Below are 27,960 nucleotides of genomic sequence, written 5' to 3'. Positions count from 1 at the left end.
TTCAACCACCAATCAAACGAAAGTAGGTTACGCTAGCGCATGCGCAGAAGCATCAGAGTAATTTGTTGATATCCTGCTTGGTAGTATTCATTTAGACTTTATTTTAAAAGCCAGATTCCCCCTCAGCACAGGGGTTTTATTTACATTGGGCAGCGCAGTTACCGGACCGTTCTCTATATGAAGGGCTAATGGAAGATACTCGGGATCTGGTGAGTGGATCTGAGATGTTTTGGGGCCGTGAGATCCGGATCACAGAGGATTTGCTGAGGCTAGCGCTCCTCCTTTGTTGTTATCTATGATAGCTAGCTAGTGGCTCAGCCAGATACAAATATTGCAAAGCTCTCCTCCTTTAAAAACAGCACTATATTTAAAACAGCCTTCCCCTTATTTTACCTGCATGTTTGTAGATGTTAATGTGGGAAGCAGCTGGGGAAACTTTTCCGCTTTATTCAGTGAAAACTGGAAAAACAGGTTTCCGCTAGCTAGCGCTGCTAACGCTGGTTAGCATCAGGAGCTATAACAAATAAGGCCGCCCCTTGTTCCAGCGCATATTAAAGCTTCTTATTTAACATTTGCACATCTTATATTGAGCTCAGTTTGTCTCTGAGGTCTGGTGATGTTTCTGCAGCAGACTGAATAATGCATGTTAGCGCAGACAGTTAGCATGTCCCCGTGGTACTCGGAGGAGGAAGTAGACAGGCTGTGACAACAATATCTCAGCAGTGTTCCGCATCCTGGAGGTTTAAAACTAAATACACTAACCTCATAATGAGATCAGAATGGGGTTTATATTTTTTTATCACCTTTTCATATTAATTTGTAGCTGGCTTACATAACCAGATTGATATTTCCAACGCGGTGCCTTCTCCTCATTGAATTATTTACCTTTATTCTCACAGGATGCCCTGACCTACACATGTGACAGATTTGATATCACTCAACTTTACATTTTCAATGAATACACCTGCATATACTCATGCATATTTACATGACACATGGTTATAATGTAGGGCAGTTCAAAACAGCCTTGTTTTCTTTAATTTGAGTTTAATTTTGAATTGATGGGGATCATGCAATTTGACATATGCCAAATGAAGCTGATGTGTTCCACTGAGTATTTACAGCCTTTGCTCATTTATAACTCTTGTCCCTGATTGGGCTGTTTGCATACACAGTATAAATCCAATGTACAACATCCATACCATAAAAGCACACACAACTACAGATATTAAGATACTATACTATAACATTTTAGTGTTTTATTATCTTACACATTTATTTTATTTTGGTGAGTTTAATTTCCTGTGTTGAGTTTTAACATCTTATTTTACCTCCAGTGTTTCCTCGTTAATTATCATGAGAACGTTTCCTCAGTTAGTTCAGCAACTTCTTTTTTATTTTCTATTTATTTATTTATTTTTATAATTTTTATTATTTTGATTACTATTGTTGCATATATTGTGTTCTTAACCTTAGGATTGTGGGGTGGGTTTGGGGTCAGGGCTGGGGTTGGGATCTTTTCTTAATTTATTTTATTTTAATTTGTTTTTATGAACAGCACTTTGTGTTACGATGTCATTGTATGAAAAGCGCTTTATAAATAAAGTCAGATTGATTGATTGATACGTGTCTATATGAGCAATTTAAGCTTGCCTGAACTGAGTACAGCTCTGGTTTGCTTTAAGGCAGCACTTTATCTTTGTTGTGATGTGTTTCATATCTGAGACACATTTTATTTCAGTCAATACTCCTTTATGTAGAAAGCTTATTGTCCAAACTTAGATTTACAATGTTTCATGTTGCGGTTACCATCCAGCATGCTCCTGGTTACTCTGTTACTGCCCTGTCTTTGTACATAATCTGCAAAGAGGTCCAGGTCCTAAATTGTTGATACATTTGAGTTACAGCCTTATATTTGAATTCAGTTCCATTGGTTTCCAGTTGTTTGATTTATTCTTGTCTTTGTTCTGCTGTGTGTTTACATCTCTTATTTTTATGTGTACAACAGCAATTCTCCCTCAGCCCTCTTGATAGTTTCATGTTTGTTGTTCTTGTTAAACACACTATCTTCTTGGCACGCTCCATCAGAAATGATGATAACTTGTGTGTTGATGAATGATGATAAAGTTGACTGGTTAGATTTCATTCAAAGTAGGGCTGTGTGATATTAGAGCAAACTGACGCTGCTCTGTTTGTTGTTTGTAAGTATTGTTTGTAATGTGTAGGGACAGAAAGAGTACTTAAATATTCTACTCAAGTAAAAGTATGGGTAATTTAATGGCATTTTACTCAAGTAGAAATAAAACTATTGGCCTGTTAATCTAAATTGCAACTTTTTCAATATATTAATAATCTGTAGACGGTCCCCCGGCATGCCGTCCAGCTCACACGCTGACTCATGTTGCTGAGAACCAGGATGTACCTCACGGCCTACCTGGCTGTGGTTGTAAAAAGGTGTTGGTTTTGTGTCCCTGATGAGTTATTGACCTGGGGAGGATGAACCTGTGAATGTATTACCAACTTTACGGGAACATTTCTTGTTGCACAAGTATGCGTCTCTTCCTCCTCCACTACATGATGGTTCACCTGACTGTGAGGTGTTAGAGGTCAATCAATCAGGTGGCAGTCATGCAGTTAATGTGAAGCTTGTATTCTCCACGTTTGTAAATGCAGCACTCTCACCTTTGCACTCTTGTTTGTTTGTATGTTATTGTCTATGTGCAGGGGCGGAAAGAGTACTTCAATACTTTAATTAAATCCAATCAGAGTGACTTTAATGACATTGTAGGTTAGTTGAAGTTAAACTACCGGTCTGCAAATGGACTCAAGGGAAAGTAAAAAGTACTTAACGTTACATAGAGTACTGAATACTTCATTTTGTGAATTGATTTGGACCGTAGACTGTATAATTAATGGACGTAGTCTCCGTGTTGTCACCCATCTGTTCCTGAGCGCTGTTTTGAAGCCAATCCTCAGGAAGAGACATATTGGTAATGCTGAACTCAACCAAACTTAGTGTGAGGTAAAGAGGCGGGCCTTTAGCTTCATCGCTAATAGCTACAGTATTCCCGCCTATCAGTCATGTCCTTATTTGGGCAAAACTCGTAATCTTAATATCCTCTGAACTGTTGCGTTAGAAAAAAATTCACCCCCCGTACAGTGTGTGCTGAAAGAGAGATTATCGACACAGAGCCAAGCCGTTTTTTGAACCAGGCTGTAAACATGTTTATTAATGCTGCAAATATCGTCTTTTTGAATTGGTGTTAAGGGTTTAACGATTCTTTTTAACAACAATTCGATTCGTATAAAGATTTGTGTTTACCGATAAGATTAAAGGACAATATTGGTTCGTTTAGAACGATACGATCTGAAACGATTCAGTGACTTGAAATCAATTCAGTAACTTTTTAGCCAAAAATTCAACCAGTGAGACTGTGAAATAAACACCTTGATACTAGATAGTCCTAGACTCCTGTTGCTGCCATGATGTTGTTTTTTTCACCCGAGCCGAGTTTTGGCCTAGTCTCTGACAAAACATGCTGGCCTTGACGGCCAGCGTTGTGTGAAATCCCATGCCGCCTTAGTAGGTGGTTGGATAGATTTGTGGTGCTGCCATGGTAACTTTACTTGACCTTTACATATCCTACAAACAGCGAGCGACTTATTTCGAACATCTCCGTCTTTGCAAAAGCCAAAGTGTTTCCACACACTGGACCGCAATGGTGGCTTGATCATTTCTGGCTCCCCGGCTTCTCCTCTGCCGTCCACCATGCTATGTTTTGTTGTCTGCTGGCGCGTGACAATGACGTCACAGACAGGCAGCCTGAATTGAGTAACGTTTAACGTATTTATCATTAAAGGTGTAAAAAAAACCCACATCCATATAAAGTGTGCCGTGCTTTAATCCAATGCGTTATTTCCTAGTATTGATACAATTGATTTATTACCTTTTAAAACGATGTTAGATCGATATATGTCGTCCGGAAGCCCAACTAGCCGAGCACAGATCGATGTAGTCGGATCATAGGAATATAAATCGATACGTCGATCTAGTAGATGAATCGTTACACCCATTATTGGTGTGTATGTGGTTTCCTGTGTTTTAAGCTGACGCCCGATGAACTGCAGTTTATAACACTTCCACATGGGCTTCATCTTTTGAAACCAGAGGTTCCCTTTTGATTTGGACTCTTCGCCTGATCGAGGGGAAGTTACAATTTTACAATGTTATAATGTTACAATGTCATTTAGCAGACGCTTTTATCCAAAGCGAAGTACATACGAGAACAAGAACAACACAAGCAAAGATCTAGACAAGAGGAAACAAGATCAGTAAGAGTAACAAAGTGCTTCAGGTCAATTTGGGTGCAGGTACTGCCAAGCAGTGTAAAGGCAATGCACAAAAATAAGTAAGGAATTTTTTTATTTTTTTATGTTATTGGTTTTTTGCAGCGTCTTTTGTCAGTTTGAAGTTTTATTTCATTATTGTGTCATGCATACAATCATATGCCCAGCCTGCATGGGTTTACAAGACACCATGGATTCATGCAGTCCAGGGTCAGAGCGCCCAGCACGATCATTCATTCTAAAGAAACTGAGGAGGAAAATGATCTTGTCTTCTTTTCCAGGCTTTTGAGACAAAACAAGCGAGTTTAAACACGTCAGAATTAAACAACCGTTCTACTTTTTGCACATCTGCACCACAGTATTTCAGGCTTTTTACCGACAAGTTCTTGGAACAATATCTCTCTGAGGTCATCATAGTATTTTAGTTTTTCAGTAGCTCCCACACACTTGGCTGGCTATGCAGAGGGGATTGTTATAGGAGCCAAAAATAAAGACTTAATTGACTGTAATGAGGAAAAATGGTTGCAAATGTGCCAACAAAATTATCAAGAAAAATTTTTGCTCCAAATATCTTGAAACCAGATTTATATTTTGGACGTGTCAGGTCAATGCAGCTTAAATTTAGTGTGATGGAACATTTTAAGTAGGAATGAAAAAATTCACTCGGTAAGATTTGAGTTTTCTGCAATGTAGACATCGTCCAATCAGCTGTCAGCAGTGGATGGAGAGCTTGTGTATTTTTAGCAGTTTTACTCGGTAACAGATGTATTATGTAGAGAAAAGACTTCAGTAGAAGTACTGATTTTAAAAACCACTCAGAGAAGAACGAGGACACAAAAAGCTTTTCTGTTACAGTAACATTAGTAAAGTGATGAGTCACTCCTCCTGGTTATCTGCACTGTTTAGTTAACACCCGTCTGTGAGCAGTGATCAACTCTCTGTTCAACTGTGTAACTCGTATGTGGGTGTGGTGAAGTTCGCTTGACTGGTCAGATTGCACTGAGGATCACATTTTAAAGAGAGAAGGGGGGAAAAAATCCTGAATTATATTAAGTATTGTGAAAAACAACTTGAACTACCTGGAAATGTGTAAATTATTGAAGTTATTGAATGAGTTTTTCAGAGCAAGAATGAATGACAGCAGGGGGTGGGAGTGGCAGGGTAACTCCTGATACATTATGATCCCTGATACATTGGCCCATGATGGTATCAACCAATATCTGTTTTTCATGAACTTTCAATGCCCAGATATAACGCTGATATCGCGGTTTTGTTGTGTTGCGTTTTTTTTTTATTTTGCACCTGATAAAAAACAACAATTTAACACTTAAAACATCCATTATTCCATGCACATTGCAATCCAACAAGTACAGGCTCCTCAACCAGTAACTTACTTCAGATGGATTTTAAATTAATTTGTGAAATACAAAATTATTTTTTTAATGCTATAGATCAGAGGTTCCTAAACTTTTCAGCCCTTGACCCCCAAAATATCCACTACCAATCAAAAGTTTGGACACACCTTCTCATTCAATGCTTTTTGTTTATTTTAATTATTTTCAACACTGTAGATTAATACTGAAGACATCAAAACTATGAAATAATCTGGTTTTGCCGTAATCTGGATTACAACAGTAGTCAAATAGGACTATCCATTGTGTACTAACCCTACCTCTTAACAACACAACTGATGGTCTCAAACACATTAAGAAGGCAAGTCATTCTACAAATGAACTCTTGACAAGGCTCATGTTCATTAGAAACCATTCCAGGAGACAACTTCATGAAGCAGACTGAGAGAATACCAAGAGTGTGCAAAGCTGTCGTGAAGGAAAAAGGGGGCTACTTTACAGAATCTAAAATATAAAAAAAACCTGCTTTGTTTAACACTTTTTTGTTCATTCAATAATTCCATATATGTTCTTTCATAGTTAAAATGTCTTCAGTATTAATCTACAGTGTTTACAATCATTAAAATAAATACAAACCCTTTAATGAGAGGGTGTTTCCAAATGTTTGACGGGTATTATCAAGGTCTTTTTTATTTCATTTAACTGATAAATCAGGCAGATTTTAATTGTAAGTGTTCATTTTAAAATAGGCCAATAAAATATTAGATGTGCATTAACATTGTTCACGATTGTGTTGACATTATGGAGTGAAATTAATACACAAAAATCAAAGAGTGTATATTAAATGTAACTCACAGTTTTGTCTATATGCTGTTCTTCATGTTTTTCGTGGTACCGGTGTATGATACACGCTTTTGACATTTTGCAGCGTGCCTCTTTATTCTGTCAGAAACCATAAGCTGATGAATACTAAGGGAAGATAGAGCATTTCATTCATTCACACTCTGGTGTCTTTTTTGTCCTTTCCTTGTCTGTAAAGGCTGAACGAACCCCGCGTTCAGAGCGTAAGCGGAGAGACTCATTCGGGATGTTTGATGGCTACGACAGCTGCAGCGAGGAGTCCACCAGCAGCTCCAGCTCAGAGGACAGTGAAGATGAGGTGGTGCCCTCCATCCCTGCCAGCCTGCCGATCATTAAGAACAATGGACAGGTGTACACTTACCCCGACGGCAAGGCTGGAATGGGTCAGTACATGTGGAGATGATATTGTTTCTGTGCTTTACAAGGATAAAACCCCAAAGAAGCCACCAGCAAGTAGCAGCCAGATTATTTTAACAGATTCTGTTTGTCATCTCTGTTTCACAGCCACTTGTGAGATGTGTGGGATGGTTGGAGTACGAGATGCTTTCTACTCAAAAACAAAGCGCTTCTGCAGTGTGTCGTGCTCCAGGAGTTACTCCTCAAATTCCAAAAAAGCTAGCATTTTGGCAAGACTCCAGGTCAGTACCCCACAACCCTGCTGTATTACACATTATGTTATTAAATATGTGTTATTACTAAAATGTTGATGTCTGCTGATATCTCTTTAAGGGCAAACCTCCTACGAAAAAGGCAAAAGTCTTACAGAAACAGCCTCTTGTGGCAAAGTTGGCAGCTTACGCCCAGTACCAGGCGAGTCAGCAGAACCAGGCCAAATCAAAAGCAGGTAAGTGATGTAAAAACAGAAGCATGAGTGATGGTTAATATGGTGACAGTACTCCAGCTTCACACCGTGTTGTCTCTGTCAGTGGTTCCTGCAGAGAGCTTTGACTGGGGGCGGTATATCTGTAGCAATAACACAACCGGAGCTCCAGTCAGCTGCTTCAAACATGTAAGTAGAAACCAGAGAGGAGCATGCAGCACAGATTCGTTGCCGTTAAGTCTGAATAACTTCACAGCTTCCTCTGCTCTGCTTCAGGCCCCCATGGGGATGTGCTGGGGAGACGTCGTGGAAGGAGTGAGGATCGAAGTTCACAACTCTGACACCAACCTCTCCACCAAGGTGTACTGGATAGCAGAAATCATTAAGCTAGCAGGTAACAAAGAAAATGTGAAAGAGCTCTTGTGTGATTAAGTAAACATGCACATCCAACAAGAAGTCGGGACCATTCATTTAGAGACTGACGTGAGAAAAGTGAATGGATCACTGCAGAACATCCTGGATTTGTGGTTGCTATCTTGTGTCAGGAATGTTTGAGTTTTAGGGAAAATCTAGATCTGAATTCTGGATTTTCTGACCTGACAAGTGGAACCACAAAACTTTAAATACCAGTGAGGATGTTAGTAAGTATTAGGCATGGGCTGGTATGAGAGGCAGACGGTATGATAACCTAAAGCTAAAAAAATCATGGCTTCACTGTATTGTGGTATTGTTCGGTTTCTTTTAATGACTGGGTTAAATATAAGAAGATTTTTCAAACAATCCATTTTATCTTTAAACAACATAAAAAGAAGGAAACATTTAGAACATTAGTAAACATGTAATGTATTTTAAGATAAAGTAATAAAATGATAAACCGACTGATAGATTTTATTTAGAAATGCATCTACTACTACTTCTATTGAGACAAATCTCAAAGAATGATTTTTTTGATTGTGTTATTTAAATTTTGATGCACAAAGAGCTATCCCAAAAACTGAGACCTGAGCCGCAGACACAGCGGACGTCTGAAAGCTCATACGCACTTTGCGCAGTTGGAAGTTGGACCTCAGCTTCGATCCCAGCTGTTATTGGGAATTGAAGTGACCTTACTGGTGAAAGATGTTGCTCTTCTTTTGGTTTTATTTTTTTTTTAACACTATACTAAACCGCCTACAATACTGTAATAACAATCTGACAACCATCTTTATTCCTGGTTACCTTGTTGACCAGTCCCACCCTCTTTAGTTTCTGATTGGTTGGCTGGAGCTGCAACACAAACGCCTCATCAAACCACACAGGCTAACGGCATAAATAACAGTCTGAGTGGTCTGAAGGAGATGATGGGTGCAGTGTTTTTTGTCGTTATACAGTCTATGGTACTCACACACAGCTTGTTACGCTCTCTCTGAAGATAAACCATAGACTTTATAAATAATGGATGTAGTATCTGTAACGTCACCCATCTGTTTCTGAAGCGCTGTTTTGAAGCCAATCGTCGGTGGGAGCCATATTGGAAATAATTAACTCAACCTAACTGCTGTGGAGTTAGTGTGATGAAAAGAGGCGGGCTTTGAGCCTCCTAGCCAACAGCTACAGTGTTCCCGCCTGTTAATCAAGTCAGCTGTGCCCCTCATTATGGAAAACTTGTAATCTTAATATCTTCATAATTGCCGCGTTAGAAAAAAATTCACCCCCGTACAGTGTGTGCCGATTGAGAAATGAGCTATCCAGACTACATGTTTATTTCTGCTCTAAAGATCGGCTTTTCTGAATATGTGTTTACGTGGTTTCCAGTACTTCCGGAGCCAGCCTCAAGCGGATCCTCGATGAACTGCAGTTTTTAACACTTCTGCATTGACTTCAATTCTCTTGGCTGGAGGTTGCTGCTTGAGCTAAACTGATTCATGAACAGAGCGAGCTAACCATGGCTAGCGGGCTAACACTACATACCGGTACAGTAGGACCGTAAAAATTAGCGTTGTTAACTGTTGTATACCTTGAAACCGGTAACCGGCTCATGCCTAGTTAAACGGACAGGGGTTAGCTGGTTTGGCCGGGGACGTACTCAAAGGTAAAAAGTATGAGGACACTTTGATGGTGGTTGTGTTTGTATTTTTCAGTTTCAAAGACGGTTGACAGCTAGGACTTCGTTGAGGTTTGCACTCAAATATTACTCCCTAATTAAAAATGGCGATAACTGTGATATTATTTATTCCTGTGTATAATGATTGGAGTACCCTGAGTTGGAGGGGCGCCAGTTTCGCTCAGTTAGTAGAGAAGGTGCTCCATAAACAGAGGCCACAGTCCTTGTGGCATCAGTCGTAGGATCGAGTCCAGCATGATCTGGTGCATATCATTCCCCTCTCTGTCTCCCCGTATTTCCTGCCTCTCCCAAGCTGTCCTATCAAAATAAACGCAAAAAAGCCCACCCCTAAAAAAATAAAAAATGCATATATTTTTATTATTCAGGGATGGGCTTTTTAGGCAAAATGACTATTTATAGTCACTGTGAACTATTGGACGATTAATCATAAAGTCACATCCATTCTGCTGGGTGCCTCGCTTAATTTTGTTGAGTGATTTAAAGAAGTTCTTTACAAACATTTTTGACAACCGACAAGGTATCTGTAATTTTCTGTTTCCAAACCACAGATCCACACCAGTTATTTTCTTATTTCTTTTGTTATAAATCGGCCGTCAGCAAACAGCTTTCAAAAGGTCTTTTAGAGTCACCGTGTGCCTTTTGAAGGAATGGAGGAATATTTGAGTATTTATAAAATCATGACCCATCCTGATACATCTGTGTAGTTAAAATATTAAAATATTCAGTGCCCACCTCTGAGCTCTGTATATTTTCCTGTGTTTTTGTCCTCTGCGGATCTCATCTCTGTACACTGGACTGACTACGTATCATTTAAAAACCCTGCATCTTTCATTCTGTGTAACTGTTTATGGCAGCATTTATTAAGAACCACCTGATGATGAGCCCTGTGTTACTCCAGCTCAGGAAGGGATGTTTAGTGTAAGCTATCCAAGACAACATCAGGTTTCCTTATAGTGGGCTGCCCCGCAAAGCAAGCGTACAGTTATCCTCCAAAATCTACGGAGTTGGTGTCCTCATCACTTCAATTGAAGCAGATGACTTGATGGTGTTGGGTTTTTTTTGTGTGCCAAGAAGCTGCTGAATAAACTTCTTCCTGTTTCTGTGTGCAGGGTTCAAGGCCCTCCTGAGATATGAGGGCTTTGACCATGATAGCGGTAAAGACTTCTGGTGTAATCTCTGCGTCCCCGAGGTGCACCCGGTGGGATGGTGCGCGTCAAGTGGCAAACCCCTCGTACCTCCAAAAAGTGAGCGTCATCATGCCCAAACCTAAATGTTTCTCTTTCAGTGCATAGGTACAGTAACGGTTTGTAGGAACTGTTGAATTAATTTCTGCATCTTCTCTGACAGGCATACAGCATAAGTACTCTAACTGGAAAACCTTTCTTGTGAAGCGTCTCACTGGAGCTAAAACACTGCCGCCTGACTTTACTGCCAAGGTGACACAGATTCTGTTTTACACTTTGTGATACCGCCAGTGCCAGAATGTTTGATCAGAGCTGTCTGGTAGCTGTTATTTCTTGCTTTGACTACACTACTTTTTGTGTCAGAGACTAATTGTTTTATTTTAAACTTGGCCATGTTTTTGTATATATTTCTGGAACTTTCCTTTAAAGCTCTCCAAGTATAAAAACATCAGTCCCATGAATCAGTGATTTTTAAAAATCTTATAAATACATTATTTCCATTAAACCCACGCATCGTTTTTCACCTCAGGTGCACGAAAACATGCAGTTTCCCTTTAAGAAGCTGATGCGGGTGGAGGTGGTAGATAAGAACTACCTGTGCCGGACACGGGTGGCGCTGGTGGAGCAGGTAACCGGAGGTCGTCTCAGGCTGGTGTATGAAGAAAGCCAGGACCAGGCGGATGACTTCTGGTGCCACATGTTCAGCCCCCTCATCCATAACATCGGCTGGTCAAGAAGCATCGGACACCGCTTCAAACGATCCGGTGAGTCTGGAAACATCCAGGATGGGTATCAGCCCTGAAAAAAGAATATAGGTTGACGCCTAGTTTCACTGGATGTTCTGTTATAACAGGGTATCTGTGTGTGTATGAGGCTTCGTAATGACGCAGTGGTTCGCAGTGATTCTAAACTAAGGTTGCACAGAAAGTAGGGATGTAAATTTCAAGTATTCTTCGTGGTCAATCTTTGGAAATGTTAGCGATCAATTATCTATTAATCAAAAAAAAAAAGAACGCAAACGTTTTCCATGTCAAAAACAATGCCAGATGCGTTTTTGTCCCTGAATCAAAATTTCATTCACAACACAATGTATGTAACTGACAGTATTGAATAGTTACGGATCGTATTGAGGTGTACAAAATGTTAAACACGCTGAATATCAACATGTGGATCAGGCTCATAATCTCTGCACACATACGGTCGTATAAAGTGAACGCTCAGACTTCAACAAGGGAACTGAACAGAAACATATTGTAGACTAACAGAGTCCAGTTTTCTGTCTACTCGTTCTTATTGAGAAAAATAAGCATATGAACGTGGTCAGGTGTCAGCCGGGAGCGCAACCGGGTCATAATCAAACCGGTGAAAGAGAAAAAAAGCGCTCGTGGAGACCTGTGACTCAGCCTCAGCCCCCAGCTGAGCGTCTCTGCTGTGTAACACCTTCAGTCAGCTGATTCACATGGAAACATGCTTTAAACTTAAAACACCTCCCTGATAGCTGAACCAAATATAAGACCACATAATGTTTGTTCCACGTGATAGAAAATCCAAACAAAAATGTGTTCGAGTACGTTCTTAACAATCAATGAATCGATAGTCAGTTAATTGTTAACATCCCTAACAGAAAGACATCGTCAGTAACCAGCTGCACATAACTTTAAAAGCAGGGATACGAAAAGGATAATAATTTACATGAGACGTTGTACCTCAACCTCTGCAGTGACAGGAGGGACATACTGAGGGACCTACCTCTGATCAGCTGCAGAGCATGTCGGACAAGAAGGGCTGAGAGAGAAAAATTATCACCTTTATTATTGCGGATGGTGATCTTATACAGACAAAAATAAAAAAAAGTGTAACAATGGTCGCCTGGTCTACTTAAAATCTGCTTAAAATCTACCTGTGCAGCCACCTAGGTATCGTCTATATGTGAGAAATACTGTAATAATTTGGGGTTAATGGTGCTCAAGTATCTTTTGCTCTGCGGCCAACACTCATTGTGATTCTTTGATTTATTTTTCAGATGTTGCAAAGAAAATCGAGGGTCAGGCTGATGCTCCTGCACAGATCTTCCAGAAGGTAATGCCAAATATACATTTCTATGTTTGTCTCTCTGTAATGTTTGAGTGAAACTTTCAAATCATTTTGTCTGCGTCCCTTATTTAATGTTTTGAAATGTTTCCAACTGGTGTCATTATTGAGGCATTTTGATGTTAAGTCACATTTCAGGTATAAATCCTCCATATTGATCTTTATATTTCCTCTGTGTGAACATCAGGTGAAAGACGTGGACCAGAGTGGGGATTGGTTCAAAGACGGGATGAAGTTAGAAGCCATCGACCCCCTCAACCTCTCAGCTATATGTGTAGCCACTGTAAGAAAGGTACGACACCTGATGAGCTGGAGTGGGTCCGGATAGGAACCAGGATATCTTTTTTATTGTTTTTTTTTTTTTTTTTTTTAAATAATCTCATGTCTGCTGTTTTTCTTTCTCCTGCAGGTGTTGGCAGACGGGTACCTCATGATCGGGATCGATGGCTCGGAGGCAGTGGACGGATCAGACTGGTTCTGCTACCATAGCACCTCCCCCTCCATCTTCCCTGTCGGCTTCTGTGAAATCAACAACATTGAACTCACGCCCCCTAGAGGTAATGTGCCATCATGACCAGCTACGAAATGTAACAACACATCTAAAGGACAGATATTCCCTTTTTGTATGTTTTCATACCTAAATCCCATCTTTTTTTTATGCAGTATTAAAATCTAATTACAACAAGAAAGCTAGATTAGAGTCACAACCTTACATAACCTGTTTATGTGTCTTAATGTTCTGCTCTCTGTCTCTCAGGGTACACTAAACTGCCATTTAAATGGTTCGACTACCTCAGAGAAGCAGGATCAATCGCTGCTCCTGTCAAGCTCTTCAACAAGGTGGGATTTATCTTTCTTTGTGTATGAATGTCTTACCTTATTAATGTTTCCTGGTTATTAAAGAAGCGGCATGTTTTAGATCCCTTTAACCTTCCTTCTTGATATTTCTTAGGTACCATTTTTTCTGTGTTGATCAGCCTCTGCACATTCTCTCCCTTGTTCTGTGTAGCTTCTCCATTGTGTTGATAATGCATACACTAGTATCATATTTGAATTGTTCCTGCACGTAAATGACACATTCTCATTTATTCACTCTCCCCAATGCATCTTGCAGGAGGTTCCCAATCACGGTTTCCGGCAGGGTATGAAGCTGGAGGCCGTTGATCTGATGGAGCCACGGCTGGTGTGTGTTGCCACAGTGACGAGGGTTGTGCACCGGCTACTGAGGATCCATTTTGACGGCTGGGAGGACGAGTATGACCAGTGGGTAGACTGCGAGTCACCTGACCTCTACCCTGTGGGCTGGTGTCAGCTGACCGGCTACCAGCTCCAACCGCCCGCCTCACAGAGTAAGTGAGGAGGATGCATTGAAACTCAAAACACTAAATACGTCATTATTGGCAGATTGAAACTGAAGTGAGTCAAGATAGCAGGGTTTTTTTTACTACGAGTTCATTTTAAATCAAATCAAATCAACTTTATTTATATAGCACTTTACACGCAACACAGTTGATCCAAAGTGCTTTACAACAGAAAATGAGGAAAAACAAAGAGAAAATTAAGATAAAAACACACAAACAGAGGAAGAGAGAGGGAGAGAAGAGTGGTAAGAGAGCAATATAATTAAAAATGAAATTAACAGTAATAATAAAAACAGTCCAGTGAGTATCTAAGCCAGTGTGGTTAGGGGCAGTTAAAAGCTTATGAATAAACTATTTTCATTTCATCATGATTAACATTTCATTTTGTAAATCTACTGAATATTTTCCATATCAGCTTTGTGTTTGAGTAAAGTTTTAAGTATGACATCTGACATGACATCCCGGCTCTCATTGTTAGTAATCTGAGGATGATTTATTTCTCTCTATAAACAGATATCTGCATGAAGAGCAGCTAACAATCTGTTCTAGATCAAACATTTACACTGAGACACAAATCTGCTTGATGCTGTGTCACTAAAGACAATCAGGATTTAGATTTCCTGACTTCCTGGAATGCATCAGAAATGATGGATCCCACCTCCATTCAACAAACAAACGTGTGAAAAGTAGTTTTCTTCTCCTTCTTTTCTTTCTTCTCCAGGACAGACCAGACAAAGCTTCAATTTCCCAAGTAACTAACACGAAAATCAGTTCCTTTATCAGGTTCATACCGCTGATGTAAGCCAGAGTGAAGCCTCTGTGGAAATAACTGTTAACAGTGAAACTGAGACCAACCCCAAACAGATAACTGGGCGCTCTGCTGGAGGTTGTAATGAACCAAGAAATGACAGCATATCATTTGCGTCTGACTTGCAGAGAGCCGGTTTCATACAGCTGAAAAAACCAGAGGGACGCCTCTGTGTAGCGAAACTGAGACTCTTCTTAAACAGATGTGAAAATATATATATTTATGTATTCCTGAGTTGAATATTAAAAATATATTGTAGGCAAGGCAAGGCAAGGCAGCTTTATTTGTATAGCGCATTTCATACACGAGGGCAACTCAATGTGCTTTACATTAAAACATTAAAAGTATTGGAGACATTCAGACAAGCATAAAAGAACACAATTAAAATGACAAATATGATAAAACAGAAAAGAAAAGGAAAATTATTAATATATTAAAAATTACATTAAAATTTTAATTTAAAGTGGGTTAAAATAATCTAAGATAGGAAGGTAGTGGCAAATAAAAAGGTCTTAGTCTGTGATTTAAAAGAGGTGAGAGTTGGAGCAGACCTGCAGCTTTCAGGGAGTGTGTTCCAGATATGTGGTGCATAATGACTAAACGCTGCTTCACCATGTTTCGTTCTGACTCTAGGAACTGAAAGCAGACCAGTACCTGATGACCTCAGAGGTCGAGGTGGTTCATAAAGTAGTAGCAGATCAGCAATGTATTTTGGGCCTAAACCATTCAGTGCTTTATAAACCATCAGCAGGATTTTAAAGTCTATTCTCTGACCGACAGGAAGCCAGTGTAGGGATCTAAGAACTGGAGTGATGTGGTCTACTCTTTTGGTCCTTGTGAGGACTCGAGCAGCAGCATTCTGTATGAGCTGCAGCCGTCTGATGGACTTTTTAGGGAGTCCTGTAAAGACCTCGTTACAGTAGTCTAGTCTGCTAAAGATAAATGCATGGACCAGTTTTTTCTGCATCTTGCTGAGACATGAGTCCTTGTAGATGTTATATGAACATTTAAACTCATCCTGGCTCCCAACTTATATCTGAGAAACATCTCAATTGTGTTTATCAGGGATTGAACTCTTTTGGATAAATCCAGATTTTTCGACCTGAAGAAGTGACGCACATGAATCGTGAGACATTTTAAAAGAAGGGGATAAAACCTATGACATGAAAAAAAGGAAGGTCTCAGAACATACATGCTACTATGTGGGACTGTACTCATTTTTAGGTATTCATACTAATGTTTGGGATGAACTCACAAGAAGCTGTTTGTGTTTTTATGTGTTCCTGTGCATTTACTTCAAAGTACAGCACGACGTTAGCTTCCAGCTAACGGTGCGGTTAACAACACAAGTACAATCAGGGCTTAATTAGCGTTTTGTTTCCATGTGTCTTTGTAATTAATCAGCTTTGATGTCACTGAGGTTCAGAAGTGATCAGTTGCTGACTAGTTTACATGTCTCTTTCCGCTAATGTCTCAGTTTCTTGTCTTTCGGCTCCTTTAAGGTAACAGAGAAATGCCTCAATCTGTCCCCAAGCAGAAGAAAAAGGCTCAGCAGTACAAAGGCCAAAAGAAAAGTGAGTAATCCCTCCACTCTTGACACATTTATCTTCTCCTGTCCTATTTCACTGTCCTCTTTTCTCGTTCCTCCGACTGTCTCCGGCTTCACTGGTTGTGGAACTTCTGTCGCAATCTAAATGGTCGTCTGTTTTTATGTGTGTGGAATATTTTCATCTGACCTCTTGTGTCACATTCAGGGATTGTCTTTTTTCCCTTTTTCAAAAATGGACAGAAGAGTTAGACAAAGTTATGTGAGGGGTTTAGTTTTTAGGATTCTTAGGGTTCAGAGAGCAGAAGGCCTGGTGTCCAAAAGTCGGACCACAGATACAGACGGAACGGCTAAATCGATATACATAATCAAACTGTTCATATGGAAGTCTGTCGCTGCTGATATTACAATGAAAGATAAATAGAAATTGAAATACTACAGCTTGATGGATCAGGGAATACCAGGTTTAAGAGAGGACAAAATGCACATATTACCCACAAGGTTAAAAAAAGAGACTTTTTTTGAGCTACAGTGAAACTGAGCATACTCAGAGTGCACCCACTTTGTGGTATTTAGTGGTATAGTGGTATATAAATGGCTGCTTCCATAGACAAATTATATTTTTAGAAATGGTCAGACATATTAATCAGCAGATCAACATCTCTTCAGCTGTGATAATCTGCTACGTGTGCAGCAGACAGTGCTGAGAGGTAAGAATCATGCTCTACTAGCTCTTGGCCGTCACAGACTTCCATAGATCTGCTCATGCTGCTGCCTGCGTGTCCTTGGTAGTTCCAGTCACATTGTGGCTGCCCACTTGGGTCTGGTGGTGTGATTACAGCTTACCAGGGGCTTATTCGGAGGGGCATCATCATTGGTTTTCAAATTCTTCACCCTAAGTTCTAACCTTTTTTTAACTTTCCTTCCCGACACAAAATGTAAACACCAAGTTTGAACACATTGAATTGAACCCTGTGTGTAAAAAGCCCCTGGTAGCTTACCCGAGTCTGGCTTGGTGTTTAGAGAGGAAGATTCCGGTTGGTCGACGGCCCTTCAGTCAGGCAGGCAGGAGGAGGAGCAGCTTCTCAGGGGACGAAGAGCAGAGTCCACCCCCTTACCCTGCCCCGGGGCCCACTCGGCCCCGACCCCGAACCCACCTCCACCAAACCCACAAATCAGGTAACATCTCACTAACGATAAAACCAGCACAGCTCCGAGTTTTTTCAGACTCAACGCTGTTTATAACAGGAGCAGGACCCCTGAGTCCCCCTCACAGGGCCTCGCTGTGGGCCTGGGTGCTGCTGATGCTGCATGTGTTACTGTTAAATACTCATGTCTTTGTTTTCTCATTAATATTTTCTCACCTCAGCAAATGTCTACTCATTCAGTTGTGCAGGAATTACAGTTCTGACATGACAAGTCTCTTGTTTTAACTCTGAAGGAGTCATAAAGCATGTTTGTTTCATGTTATATATTCTTTAAAGCAGTTATCTTGATGCTCAAATGCATGTAAGGTCACAATTTTATGGACAATTCTAGTATTTTTAAACCAGGGGTCCATTTATTTAATTTTTACCTTTTTGGGGTCTGAATGACTAAAAAGTACATTTGCTCTAGTTGCTTTTTTTGGACCTTGCAAGAGTTTCTCAGTAATCTGCCCAAATTTCCCAGGATCTTACAAACATTTCAAAGAACTTTCAAAAGTAACTCAGGATGTCCAAATTTAAGAAAGTTTCTCAGGAACTTGATAAAGTTCCATAGGATCATTTAAAGTTCATCATGTTATTACAAAAAATATTTGGGATCTTACAAAAGTTCCTTTCAATGATCTCTCAAAAGTTATTCTAAATCTTTCAGAAGTTTTAAGGGATCTTACAAACATTTCCTGAAACTAGCTGAAAAGTAGCTTGGGATCTTGCAACGGTGTCTCCAAATTTCACAGGAGATTTTCAAGGTTATACAAAAGTTTTTCTGAGGATCTTAAAGAAGTCTCTCAGGATCTAGTAAAAGTTATTTAAGATCTTGCAAGAGTTATCTGGGCTCCTCAAAGTTTCTTAAGATCTCACACAAGTTATTAGGAATCTTTCAAAAGCTTCTCCAGTGTTTTATATGATTTGGGGGATCTTCCAAATATATTTGGGATCTTGCAAAAGTTCCTCCAAATTTCACAAAAGTTTCTCAGGATCTTACAAACATTTCTTTGAACTTTCAAAAGTAACTTGGGATCTTGCAAAGGTTCTTGTAAGAGTTCCTTAAGATCTCACACAAGTTATTAGGAATCTTTGAAAAGCTTCTCAGCTCTTGTTTATGGGGATCTTGCAAAATGTATTTGGGATCTTGCAAAAGTTCCCACAAATTTCACAAAAGTTTCTCAGGATCAGTCATTCAGACTCTCAAATGTTAACTCGGGGCTAAGGTTTAAAAAGAGCCAGTAACTCAGTATCACCTGAAACAAAGACACAGGCTCCTCCTACCTTTGACTCCCGGCTGCATGAACACCACTGGCTCATCCGTGCTGCTGTTCTCTCTCTTATTTGTCTCTGTCCCGCTCTGTAGAGTCTCTCCTTCGAATGAAAGAGGAAGCGGCCGAGGTGGACGAGTTCACCTTCTCACAGGGCACCTCAGACCAGGAGAGCAACGGCTCAGGCAGCTACTACATCAAACAGGAGCCCTGAGGTCACACGGTCAGGACGGAGCACGATGACAGGGACAGGACAAAATCCCAGCAAGGATCAGGAACACAGAGAATCCAACTAGCCTCGAATCACACTCAGACCAACAACTCAGGCCTTCCATGGAGGCACCGGGATAGATGACCACGGCACGGAAAAGGGGGATGTTTTTACAATTCTGAATTCTCCTCAAGGAATACTCCCCCTGAACAGTTTTCCAACCTTGTAGCTGTGTGTGCACATAATCAGTCACAAAATGTGTACGATGGAGGGTTTTGAAGGCACCCAGGGTCGGGCCTGGGTCACACATGTTTGGGCATTCTCACCCTCAGCTGCTGAAGCAGCGTGATCCTGCTCCTCTCCAGTCTGAAATCCAACCAGACGCGATATTTGATGGATTAAAAACAACCTTTTTTCTACTAAAATGGGGTCCTGCAAGTCGACATCAGCTCATCCTGCCTCTGCCACAATCTGGGCCGTGCACAGAGACCTGTAGAAACTGTGAGAACCATTTATTGAGCCAGGTCTTTAGGTTTTCTTTTGTTTGTTTGTTTGTTTTCAGGTCAGAGAGTCAGCCACTGAACGGCCTGAGGAGAGTAGAGGCTGGCAGGAAGAGGAACACAGCTCTGTATATTTTGATTATTTTCTTCTGAACATATTGCCAGGTGGACTTTTACTTTGTTAATAGTACTTGAAGTTTTTTTGTTCATTTATTTTGTAATAATTTCAAGTTGTTGTTATTTTTTTTTAATTAATGTACTTATTTTGCATTTACATTTTTGGTGGCCGTGTGGGAAAGTTGATGTGCGTTGTTTCATAAAGTGATTATATTCATATAGTATGTGGAGGCTTATTCAGATAGAACTACAGAGTATAGATATTAAGGAGTGACATTTGAAGAGACAGATGACTGAAATGCTGCTCAGCATTACTCATTTTTCCTGTTTTGTTATTTTGGTTTTGGCCTGAAGAGTCCCACAGCTGCATTTATTTATGACGAAACATTACAGAACCAAAGACTGAAACTTCTGGACTCAAATGTCCACAATTATTAAGACATATACTTTTAGTTTCACAGAGACAAGCTGCCTTTAACTTACATTTAGGAGGCTGAAACCAGCATCTTTTTTTCAAGATTGTTTAACAAATTAACCGATTGTTTTTTTTCCTTGTCATATATTTCACCTGGGAAGCTGCTTCTGTTGCCTTCAAGGTGTTTACATACAAAATGCAAAGATTCAAATAGACAGTGATAACCTCCAGGCAGCTTGAATTACACACATCTGCGGCGTGCAGGCATGCACTGCAATTTCTTTTCACCTGCATCAATTCAGGACTGAATTATTATCAATTTTAGCTGCAAATTCAGATGTCAATCCACACCTGTCACTCGGGGCCAATAATCCCGTTTCCTCCTCGACACAGAATCTGGCTTTCCAACCATTTGGAGGATTATAGATATGTTGTTTTTATCATGTTTTCAGAACACTTTGAAATGCAGCAGATGCAGCTTTGAGTTTTGCAGCTGAACCTTCAGAGTGTTTGTTCTTGTTTAACACGGCTGTTAACACGGAGACATTAAGTGTTGTGATTGGATGGAAAGGTTCGATGCCCTTCTAACGTTTAACATCCTTCTTTCACTTTTTCCCTGAAACTCCATCTGATTGTTTTTTTTATTTATTTAACAAAACACACTTTAACATTCCATGTTGCTTCGTAAGCAGTAATTATGTTGTATTTGGGGTATTGTTTCTTTCCTGTTAATGACGTCACTCCTCCAAACTGTGACCTCCTTTAACAACCTGTTTCTTCACACTATGTTACCCAGGGCAGTTGTCAAGGTAGCACTTATATAAAGAGGTACCATCATTGCTGGCTTTGATAGCTCTATGGGAAGCTTTATAATGGAACTGTCACAGTTATCTGAACTCCAACGAAAACACTCACTGTTAGTAAGATTGTCAAATATTGTTCTTGGTGTAAAAGAAAAAAGGCCTCAGAAAGGTTGAAGTCATTGTGAATAGATTTCTATCAGAGTCTTTGTGCTGTAATGTTGAACAGAAATGATGTAGCTGTGGAGACCAAGCTTTTTCCTTTAAAAAAAGTATCTACGTTTAAAAGATGTGACTGTAAATGAGCAGCAGGGTAAAACAGAGAAACCTTACTGGTATGATGGGGTGCACTCTCACAAGTTAGTCCCACTATCCAACCCTACAGCACGGAGTCCAACCTTTGACTGTTTGGATGTAGAAATCAAAAGCAGACACTGGTCTACATGCAGCTGAATCTGACAGAGCATGTGTGCTGAAATATACCAACAGGAGTTCAAACACTCCTCTGAAGTTTCATGGAGTCTGGAGTATGCCACCAGAATAATAAGAACCACTCTTTGTTCAAATTTGGTCATTACATTTCAAAAATAAATAATTAACACTTTACTTTTTTATTTGACAAATAGGCAATATTTTTTAGTGTTTTCAAAATAATGTTGAAATGTTGAAAATGTTATCACACACTTAAACAAATAATAATGTTAGTTTCTCACTTTAGTGGAACAGAAGGAAACAAGTAGAGGATTTTTATTTTTGTAAATCATAAAATTTCAAAAATAAATAATAAATATTTTCCCCTTTTTGCATTAGGTACCAGAAAACACTCTTTTTTCATTTTTAGAATTGTTTAGAAATTAAGATTAAATAAAATCTATTCCAAATTCTGGGGAATAACAAAGATCAAGGAATACTTTGAGAAAATAACTTGGACTTTTTAAAATATTGCTACAAAGTTATCAGCTAAAAAATGACAAGATAACTACATAAAGGTATACAAAAAAAGATAATACATCAGAGGATTTAAAGAATAATGCTGACAAGTTAAAAATGTCAAATATGGTAAGGTAAATTCTTGCCACTGATATTTTTTCAGACCTTGCAGTAACACTAAAAGTTTGACTTTGTTCTTGACACTTTTATTTTCTGCACAATTTTTTAATCAAATTTCCAAAAGTTTCAAATAATTTGGAAAAATCTCAATAACAAGAAAAGAAACATATAACTGAGGCTAAAAAAATGTCTGGTCTCATATGTTGGCCCATTATTTAGGTTTGATACAATATTAAAAAATATAACACAAATATATGTCCAGGTAAATAATTACTATTAATGATATAAATACATAACCCAAATGAAAATTGAGTCTATTTACTTAAAATAAACATAAACTTGGCTATAATTGAATAAAGAATACGTGGCACACTTTAGCCTCCACACATCAGCATGTAAATGTGGCACTCTTTGGCCTCCATACATTCAGCAGTGTAGTGTCAAGCTTTGGTTTGTGTCATTCAGAGTAAGATGTTGGACTCCTGTTGTATTGAAAGAAAAACTTTAAAATAGCTTTGGTTAAACAGTCTCATTATCAAGCAGTTTTGCTGTCTAAAAAAAGAATATGTTGGATATTTTATTAAGGTCATATGCAAAGCGTGAAGTGTTTTTCTATCGCTATGGTTGTTCTCATGTCAGAGCCATATGTATGCAAGCTAGTTAATAATTCACCTGAGCCACAGAATAACAGGTTTGTTATAGATAATGAAACATGAACAATGCACTGCTTTTCCAATAGTCTCTGAGGGCAGCATTTAAACTAAGACGACAGAATCTAGAAAGTGGCGTAAATACATAGATTCTATATATATACAAATATATAAATATATTCTTCGTGACTCTGATGGTATGGAGTAACAAATCCTGATTAGTCAGCAAACACAAACTCCTTTCATTCTACGTAGAGCTAGATTTTTGCAGCTGTTTATCTACTACCTCCTGATGCTAGCCACGTTTAGCTAAAATACGAGTGTGACATAGACTATGGCAGTGTGTTAGCATATGCAAATGAAAAATGATGACTTAAAATGATCCACTTGAAGACTAGACACCAAACATGGAGAATTTTATCACAGCACATGAGGTAGTCTTCTAATTTGAGTGATGCAATAATAATATAGATCCCATATTATTTTGCTATGGTAAATAAAATCCTCTAGCACCCTCAAATGTCATGATCACTACATTAATATAATTAACATATGAGATAATTTAACATTATGGTATTGTATAACTGTGATTTTTGTGAGTAAGGGTTCATATACAGAGTACTCAGTGTATGTGGCCAGAAGCTGTAAAGAAATGCAGAGCGAATTAAAAACTTCTCAGTGACGTAAAAAAAAAAAAAAGATCCATAATTTCTCTTTCTACCAGTAAGGTTCACGATTCAACTCTCAGGAAGTTTGTGTTTCTTTTTTGGGTTGTAAAGGTTGTGACTACAAATCTGAATCAGCTGGGTTCACAAAGCTTAATGGTGTTTTCATCATGTGCATCTTATATGGAAGTAAACAAGTGCTTTATTTAGAGACGTGAGGAATGGAAACTTGGGGAAATTATACCAGTGATGGATTCTTACTGCAGATATTTGTACAACAATTACTTTACATCATTTCTATATATAAGTTCTACAAAGGACTCTGACTTTGAATAGCTGCAAAATCAAAACTAAGGGGCATTTATAAACAAATTAAAGCTCCAGTGGGAAGTTTTTCAATAATTATGAAACAGACTAAAAATGTCTGGTGCCTCTTTAAGGCCCAAAAAGGTAAACTAGACCACAAGGCTAATCATCCTTTTTTCTGTATCCTGGGATTCTTGAGTTCAGATTTGATTCTCTTGTTTAAGCTATGCTGTTGTAGTACTAATTCTGGCCACAGGAGGCTGAGGCACACCATGCTCTGAAAAGACAAAGTCTTCAGAAAGTATCTGCTTTTCAGATGGTTGGTTTCAAACAGTTTTGCAGTTATTTAAATTCTTTCAGAAATGTGGTATTGGATGTTTTTTCAGGTATCTGATGTGTGGATGTTTAAAACTCATTTGGGCAAATAATAATAATAAAACAAGAACAATGTTAAATACAGAATGTTTCCCAAATTCACATTTTTCTCAAACTAATTAAAAGTTTGTTCAAAACTAAACATAAAATAATTTCCTGAATATTTTTTTCCTTGTCTTTATCTAAAAAGATTTCAGACCTCTTTAAGTTTTGTTGTGGTAAAAGTTCACGCAAGATTGGAACCAAACATATTTAAATTGGACGTCAGTGTGAAACCTCAAGTTAAATTTGACTCTTCAATTTTTATGTTTAAAAAAGAAACTAAACTAAGTAAGAAGCCATGGTTACATTTTTCAAGTATCTGGTTGCTCTCCACATTCAAATAATTAAAGCACTTTTTTGCTTCCATATATATCAATCGACAAAGGTCTTATCTCACTTTCGTTTGGTGTCATTTTGTCGATATTTTGTAGCGTTTTCACCGTCTTAATGTTAAAGTCGATAGTGAGTGATGATTCAAAACATGTTTGATTGTTGCCTATTTTTTGTGGTGGATTTTGCATTTGGTAACTTTCTGTATTCCTTTGTTTTCTTGACGGGATGTGAGATTTGTTTCCTACCAGTTTTCTTTCTATATTGTCTCCTGATGGGATTGGATTAAAGCTCAGCAGAAAGTTTCTAAGACCAAATGAGCAATAAAAGACCGAGTCTCACAATCCTTTGAAGCAGTTTCAGGTTAGGATCTGTCATGGGAGTTTTGTGTCTCTGATACACAGAAAGAAGCATTAAAGTACTTCATGACCAAACTGCATAAATACCTTAGTACAAAAATGATTAAAAGACTGTTTGATGGACTAACTGCTGCTACCCTCTTCTAGATTAACCCTAAATAATCAAATGCACAATCAACACTCTTTTGGATCTTGTGTTTCTCTCTTTTCCTTGTAGATATTAACCCTTCTTGTTTCACCTCGATCCCCAAATCTTTAAAATGGAACAAGTTTTCCTCCATCCACGGGTAGCTGTGTATTTAAAGAGTTTGGGTATCAGTAGCTGCAGATGTATTGATTTGGGATTGGGTGCACTGATCAACAGAATGCATGTAGAACAGAACGCGTTGTGCCGATGTTGTGCTGAGCTTGTGTTTTTCGTTAGAACCGTCATTGGTTGTTCTTCAGTCTGTCTGTGTTTTTCCTCCTCCACTGTGATCAGGAAATGTTTGGAAGCCCATGTCCATCAAAAAAAAGAAACATTTTAAAAGATATGCATGATTAAAAATATGAAAGTACTGCTTTTTAAAAATGCTGATGGAATATGTCGTAATTTTGACGTGTCTCATCAACATTGAGTATTTCTGTTTTGGTCATGTATATCTTTGAAATGCAGGTGGTGATAGATTATATTTACATAGCAGCCATTTTTCCATCAGACTTCATACTCGGGATGTGGAGCTCAAATACTGTTCTAATAAGTTTAATGTGGAGTAATCGGTAGTAAGTCTTTGCTGTGATGAAACCCCTCCCCCTATTGATGAGTAACTAACTAGACAAGAACTATTTGGAAGAACAATGGTCAATATTTTAAGTTATAATACCGTTATGTATTGAGTTATCGTTCTTTTTAACAACAGACAATGCTAGCATCTAGCTATTTCCTAGCTAATACTAATATTAGCCAGGAATTGGCAGGATATTTTATGAAGATTCATAGAAGGCTTACAATTCAGGCTAATCATAGTTTTTACAATTCTAGCATTATCATGTGAAAGTATCCTACAAGTAAAAATAAGGGGGTAAATTCCTCGCTAAGAACAAATTATGGAGGGACATGTTCAATGCTAACATCTGCTGCTTCCTCATGATAGCTAACATTTATCTAACAAGTTGTTTAAGCTTTAAATGAGGCTCAATTTTCCTCCATCTTTTTCCTACTTTGTAGTTTCTGATAATTAACCATTAATAGTCCATTAGTTATGAGACAACAGCTTATGCTAGAGTCCAGCGACTTCCTAGGTGGTACTGCCCTGAGCTAGGAGTAAGCTGAATGCTAATATATGACATGTTAGCTAATACATAAGGCTTTAATTCCTAGTTAAGAGTCATGTACGCTGTAATGTTGTTTCAGTGCTAACACTCACAGATGGTAGCTAGCATACAAAATAGGTTGTTAAAACTTAATATGGTTCATTTTTCCCGCCATTATTTTAAACACTGTGTTGTTTCAGTTTTTCAGACGAGACAAATTAAAGTAAACATTTCAAAGGACACTGGACCACAACAGCTAATGCTAGTTAATGCTAACATTCCAGCCAATATAACCATTAGCTAGGTCCTGGCTGAAATCTAGTATTATGAGATGAAAATGTTATCTAAAAAGAAAGAATGGGTTAAAATTATAGCTAACCATACTGTTAGCTATCAAGTTGTTCTAATGCTAACGTTAGCTGCTGTCTAATCGGTGGTTAGCAGCTGAAAACAAAGCTAACAGTTAACATTTTTGAGGACATGGAGTTATATTTAAAGTTTAAACAACATAATAACCCCTTTGCTACCTTTAGAAAATAGCTAACACGTAACTAATACCTAGCTAATACTTCTATTAGCTATGAAGATAGAAAACCTGACAAATAACCATCACTAAACTCTTTCTCTGTTGATTAGAGCCTGAATATGAAACAAATAGTGAACATTTGAAGAGACATGAGGCCACATATGAAGTTACAACATAATTAATATCAGCTGTTGTCAGATCTTAGCTAAGATCTAACAACAGCTAATGCTATCTAGAAAGTACGGCTATTAGCAAGGATTTGGCTGAGTGCTGAGCAAGAATTTGAAAGTGTCATACAAAATTTTATATTTAAAAAAATACTTAAATTCCAAGCTAGAAGTTACGTCAGCGAGTGAGCTGTTGAATGCTAACGTTAGCTGCTGTCTGATGGTAACTAACCTTTGTCAGATTTTTTGTTTTAACCTCAAACAGTGCTCAGTGCTTTCACTCATTTTTTCACTACCTATTGTGTTCCCAGTTTCTGATCATTAGGTAGTGTTAAAGTTAAAACAGTTGTTAGATAACCTATGATATTACCTACAGTGTGTGAGCTTCCCACCTGAGCGTATGTGAAGAGGAAAATGTGGCTGTGTGTGAATATAGTGACGGGCTTCCATTGAGGGTACTTGGTTGAGGTTGCACCTGACCGGGTGTTTCCCTTGCAGTGACGAGGAGCAGGCTGGATACTTGTTATTTTCTTGGATACTAACACGGGTCTTTTGTATGTGATATCCCCCCATTATATTAAACCATTATATCGTGGTGCTATATATATTTGATAAAAATGACTAAATGTATCGGGTTTGCTATCGTCTGAAAATAATTGTGAGTGGAGAGGGTTGTTGTGAAAAATTTATTTTGGATACAAATGAAAAAAAAAATCTATGTTAATAGTTATAAATCTATTGATATTAACACTGACCCCCTGAGGTACATTATTAGATTGCAGTTTAAAGTTTGTACATCTTTTTGATAGTGTATACCAGTTTCCTTTCATATGGTAAATTTGTGCTGTGATCAAGCTTTGATAGACTTTGTAAATAAAGCCAAATGTTTGGATCATACTATCGGTTGTAATGAACGGCTTCTTTGTTTACAAGCATTGCAAACTGTTTCCGCATGGCTGTGAAAGTTTATCTGGTGATTTTTTGTAAGATCTGACTTTTACACTGAATAAAAAGGCTTATGACTTCAAACACTGTGGACATCTTCTGTCAGTTTAAATCTAGTTCAGCGTCCCAAGCAGAGCAGAGACCTCCAGGTTCTGAAAGGTACAGTACAGTGGTGGAAAAAAGTTTTCCGACACCCCAAATATTGCATTGAGAATCACTCTTAGGTCTTCCAGTGCAATTTCTTTTAGTAGGATTATTTATTTTTTGTTCAGTT

General features: G+C 38.6%; 1 protein-coding gene across 2 annotated transcripts; it reads left to right on the top strand.

Moving 5' to 3' along the window:
- Window positions 1-24: 24 nt before the first annotated feature.
- On the top strand, window positions 25-27,770 carry mbtd1 (mbt domain containing 1). Of its 2 annotated transcripts, XM_034707381.1 has the most exons (17): window positions 25-209; window positions 6,739-6,943; window positions 7,065-7,198; window positions 7,290-7,404; window positions 7,487-7,569; window positions 7,657-7,774; window positions 10,594-10,728; window positions 10,832-10,920; window positions 11,198-11,432; window positions 12,692-12,747; window positions 12,947-13,051; window positions 13,169-13,316; window positions 13,517-13,599; window positions 13,874-14,108; window positions 16,431-16,502; window positions 17,498-17,653; window positions 19,031-27,770. In XM_034707381.1, exons 1-17 carry the CDS (start codon window positions 189-191, stop codon window positions 19,147-19,149), a joined length of 2,109 nt encoding a protein of 702 aa, XP_034563272.1. In that variant the 5' UTR covers window positions 25-188; the 3' UTR covers window positions 19,150-27,770. The 2 variants fall into 2 exon arrangements, with proteins under 2 accessions (XP_034563272.1, XP_034563273.1); XM_034707382.1 differs by lacking the exon at window positions 17,498-17,653 and having other exon boundaries at window positions 56-209.
- The last annotated feature ends 190 nt before the right edge of the window (window positions 27,771-27,960 follow it).

Source organism: Notolabrus celidotus, chromosome 18, assembly GCF_009762535.1.
Source record: "Notolabrus celidotus isolate fNotCel1 chromosome 18, fNotCel1.pri, whole genome shotgun sequence".
Taxonomy (NCBI): Eukaryota; Metazoa; Chordata; class Actinopteri; order Labriformes; family Labridae; genus Notolabrus; species Notolabrus celidotus.
Note: the sequence above shows the minus strand (reverse complement) of the source record. Positions and strands in the feature narration are given on the sequence as shown.

What these genes read in the sequence shown, in the direction of transcription:
- mbtd1 (XM_034707381.1), top strand. Translation starts at nt 189, where the DNA reads ATGGAAGATACTCGGGATCTG. An exon ending in GTGTAGCCACTGTAAGAAAG is followed by an intron (nt 13,052 to 13,168) that starts GTACGACACCTG and finishes TTTCTCCTGCAG; the next exon opens with GTGTTGGCAGACGGGTACCT. An exon ending in CCAACCGCCCGCCTCACAGA is followed by an intron (nt 14,109 to 16,430) that starts GTAAGTGAGGAG and finishes GGCTCCTTTAAG; the next exon opens with GTAACAGAGAAATGCCTCAA.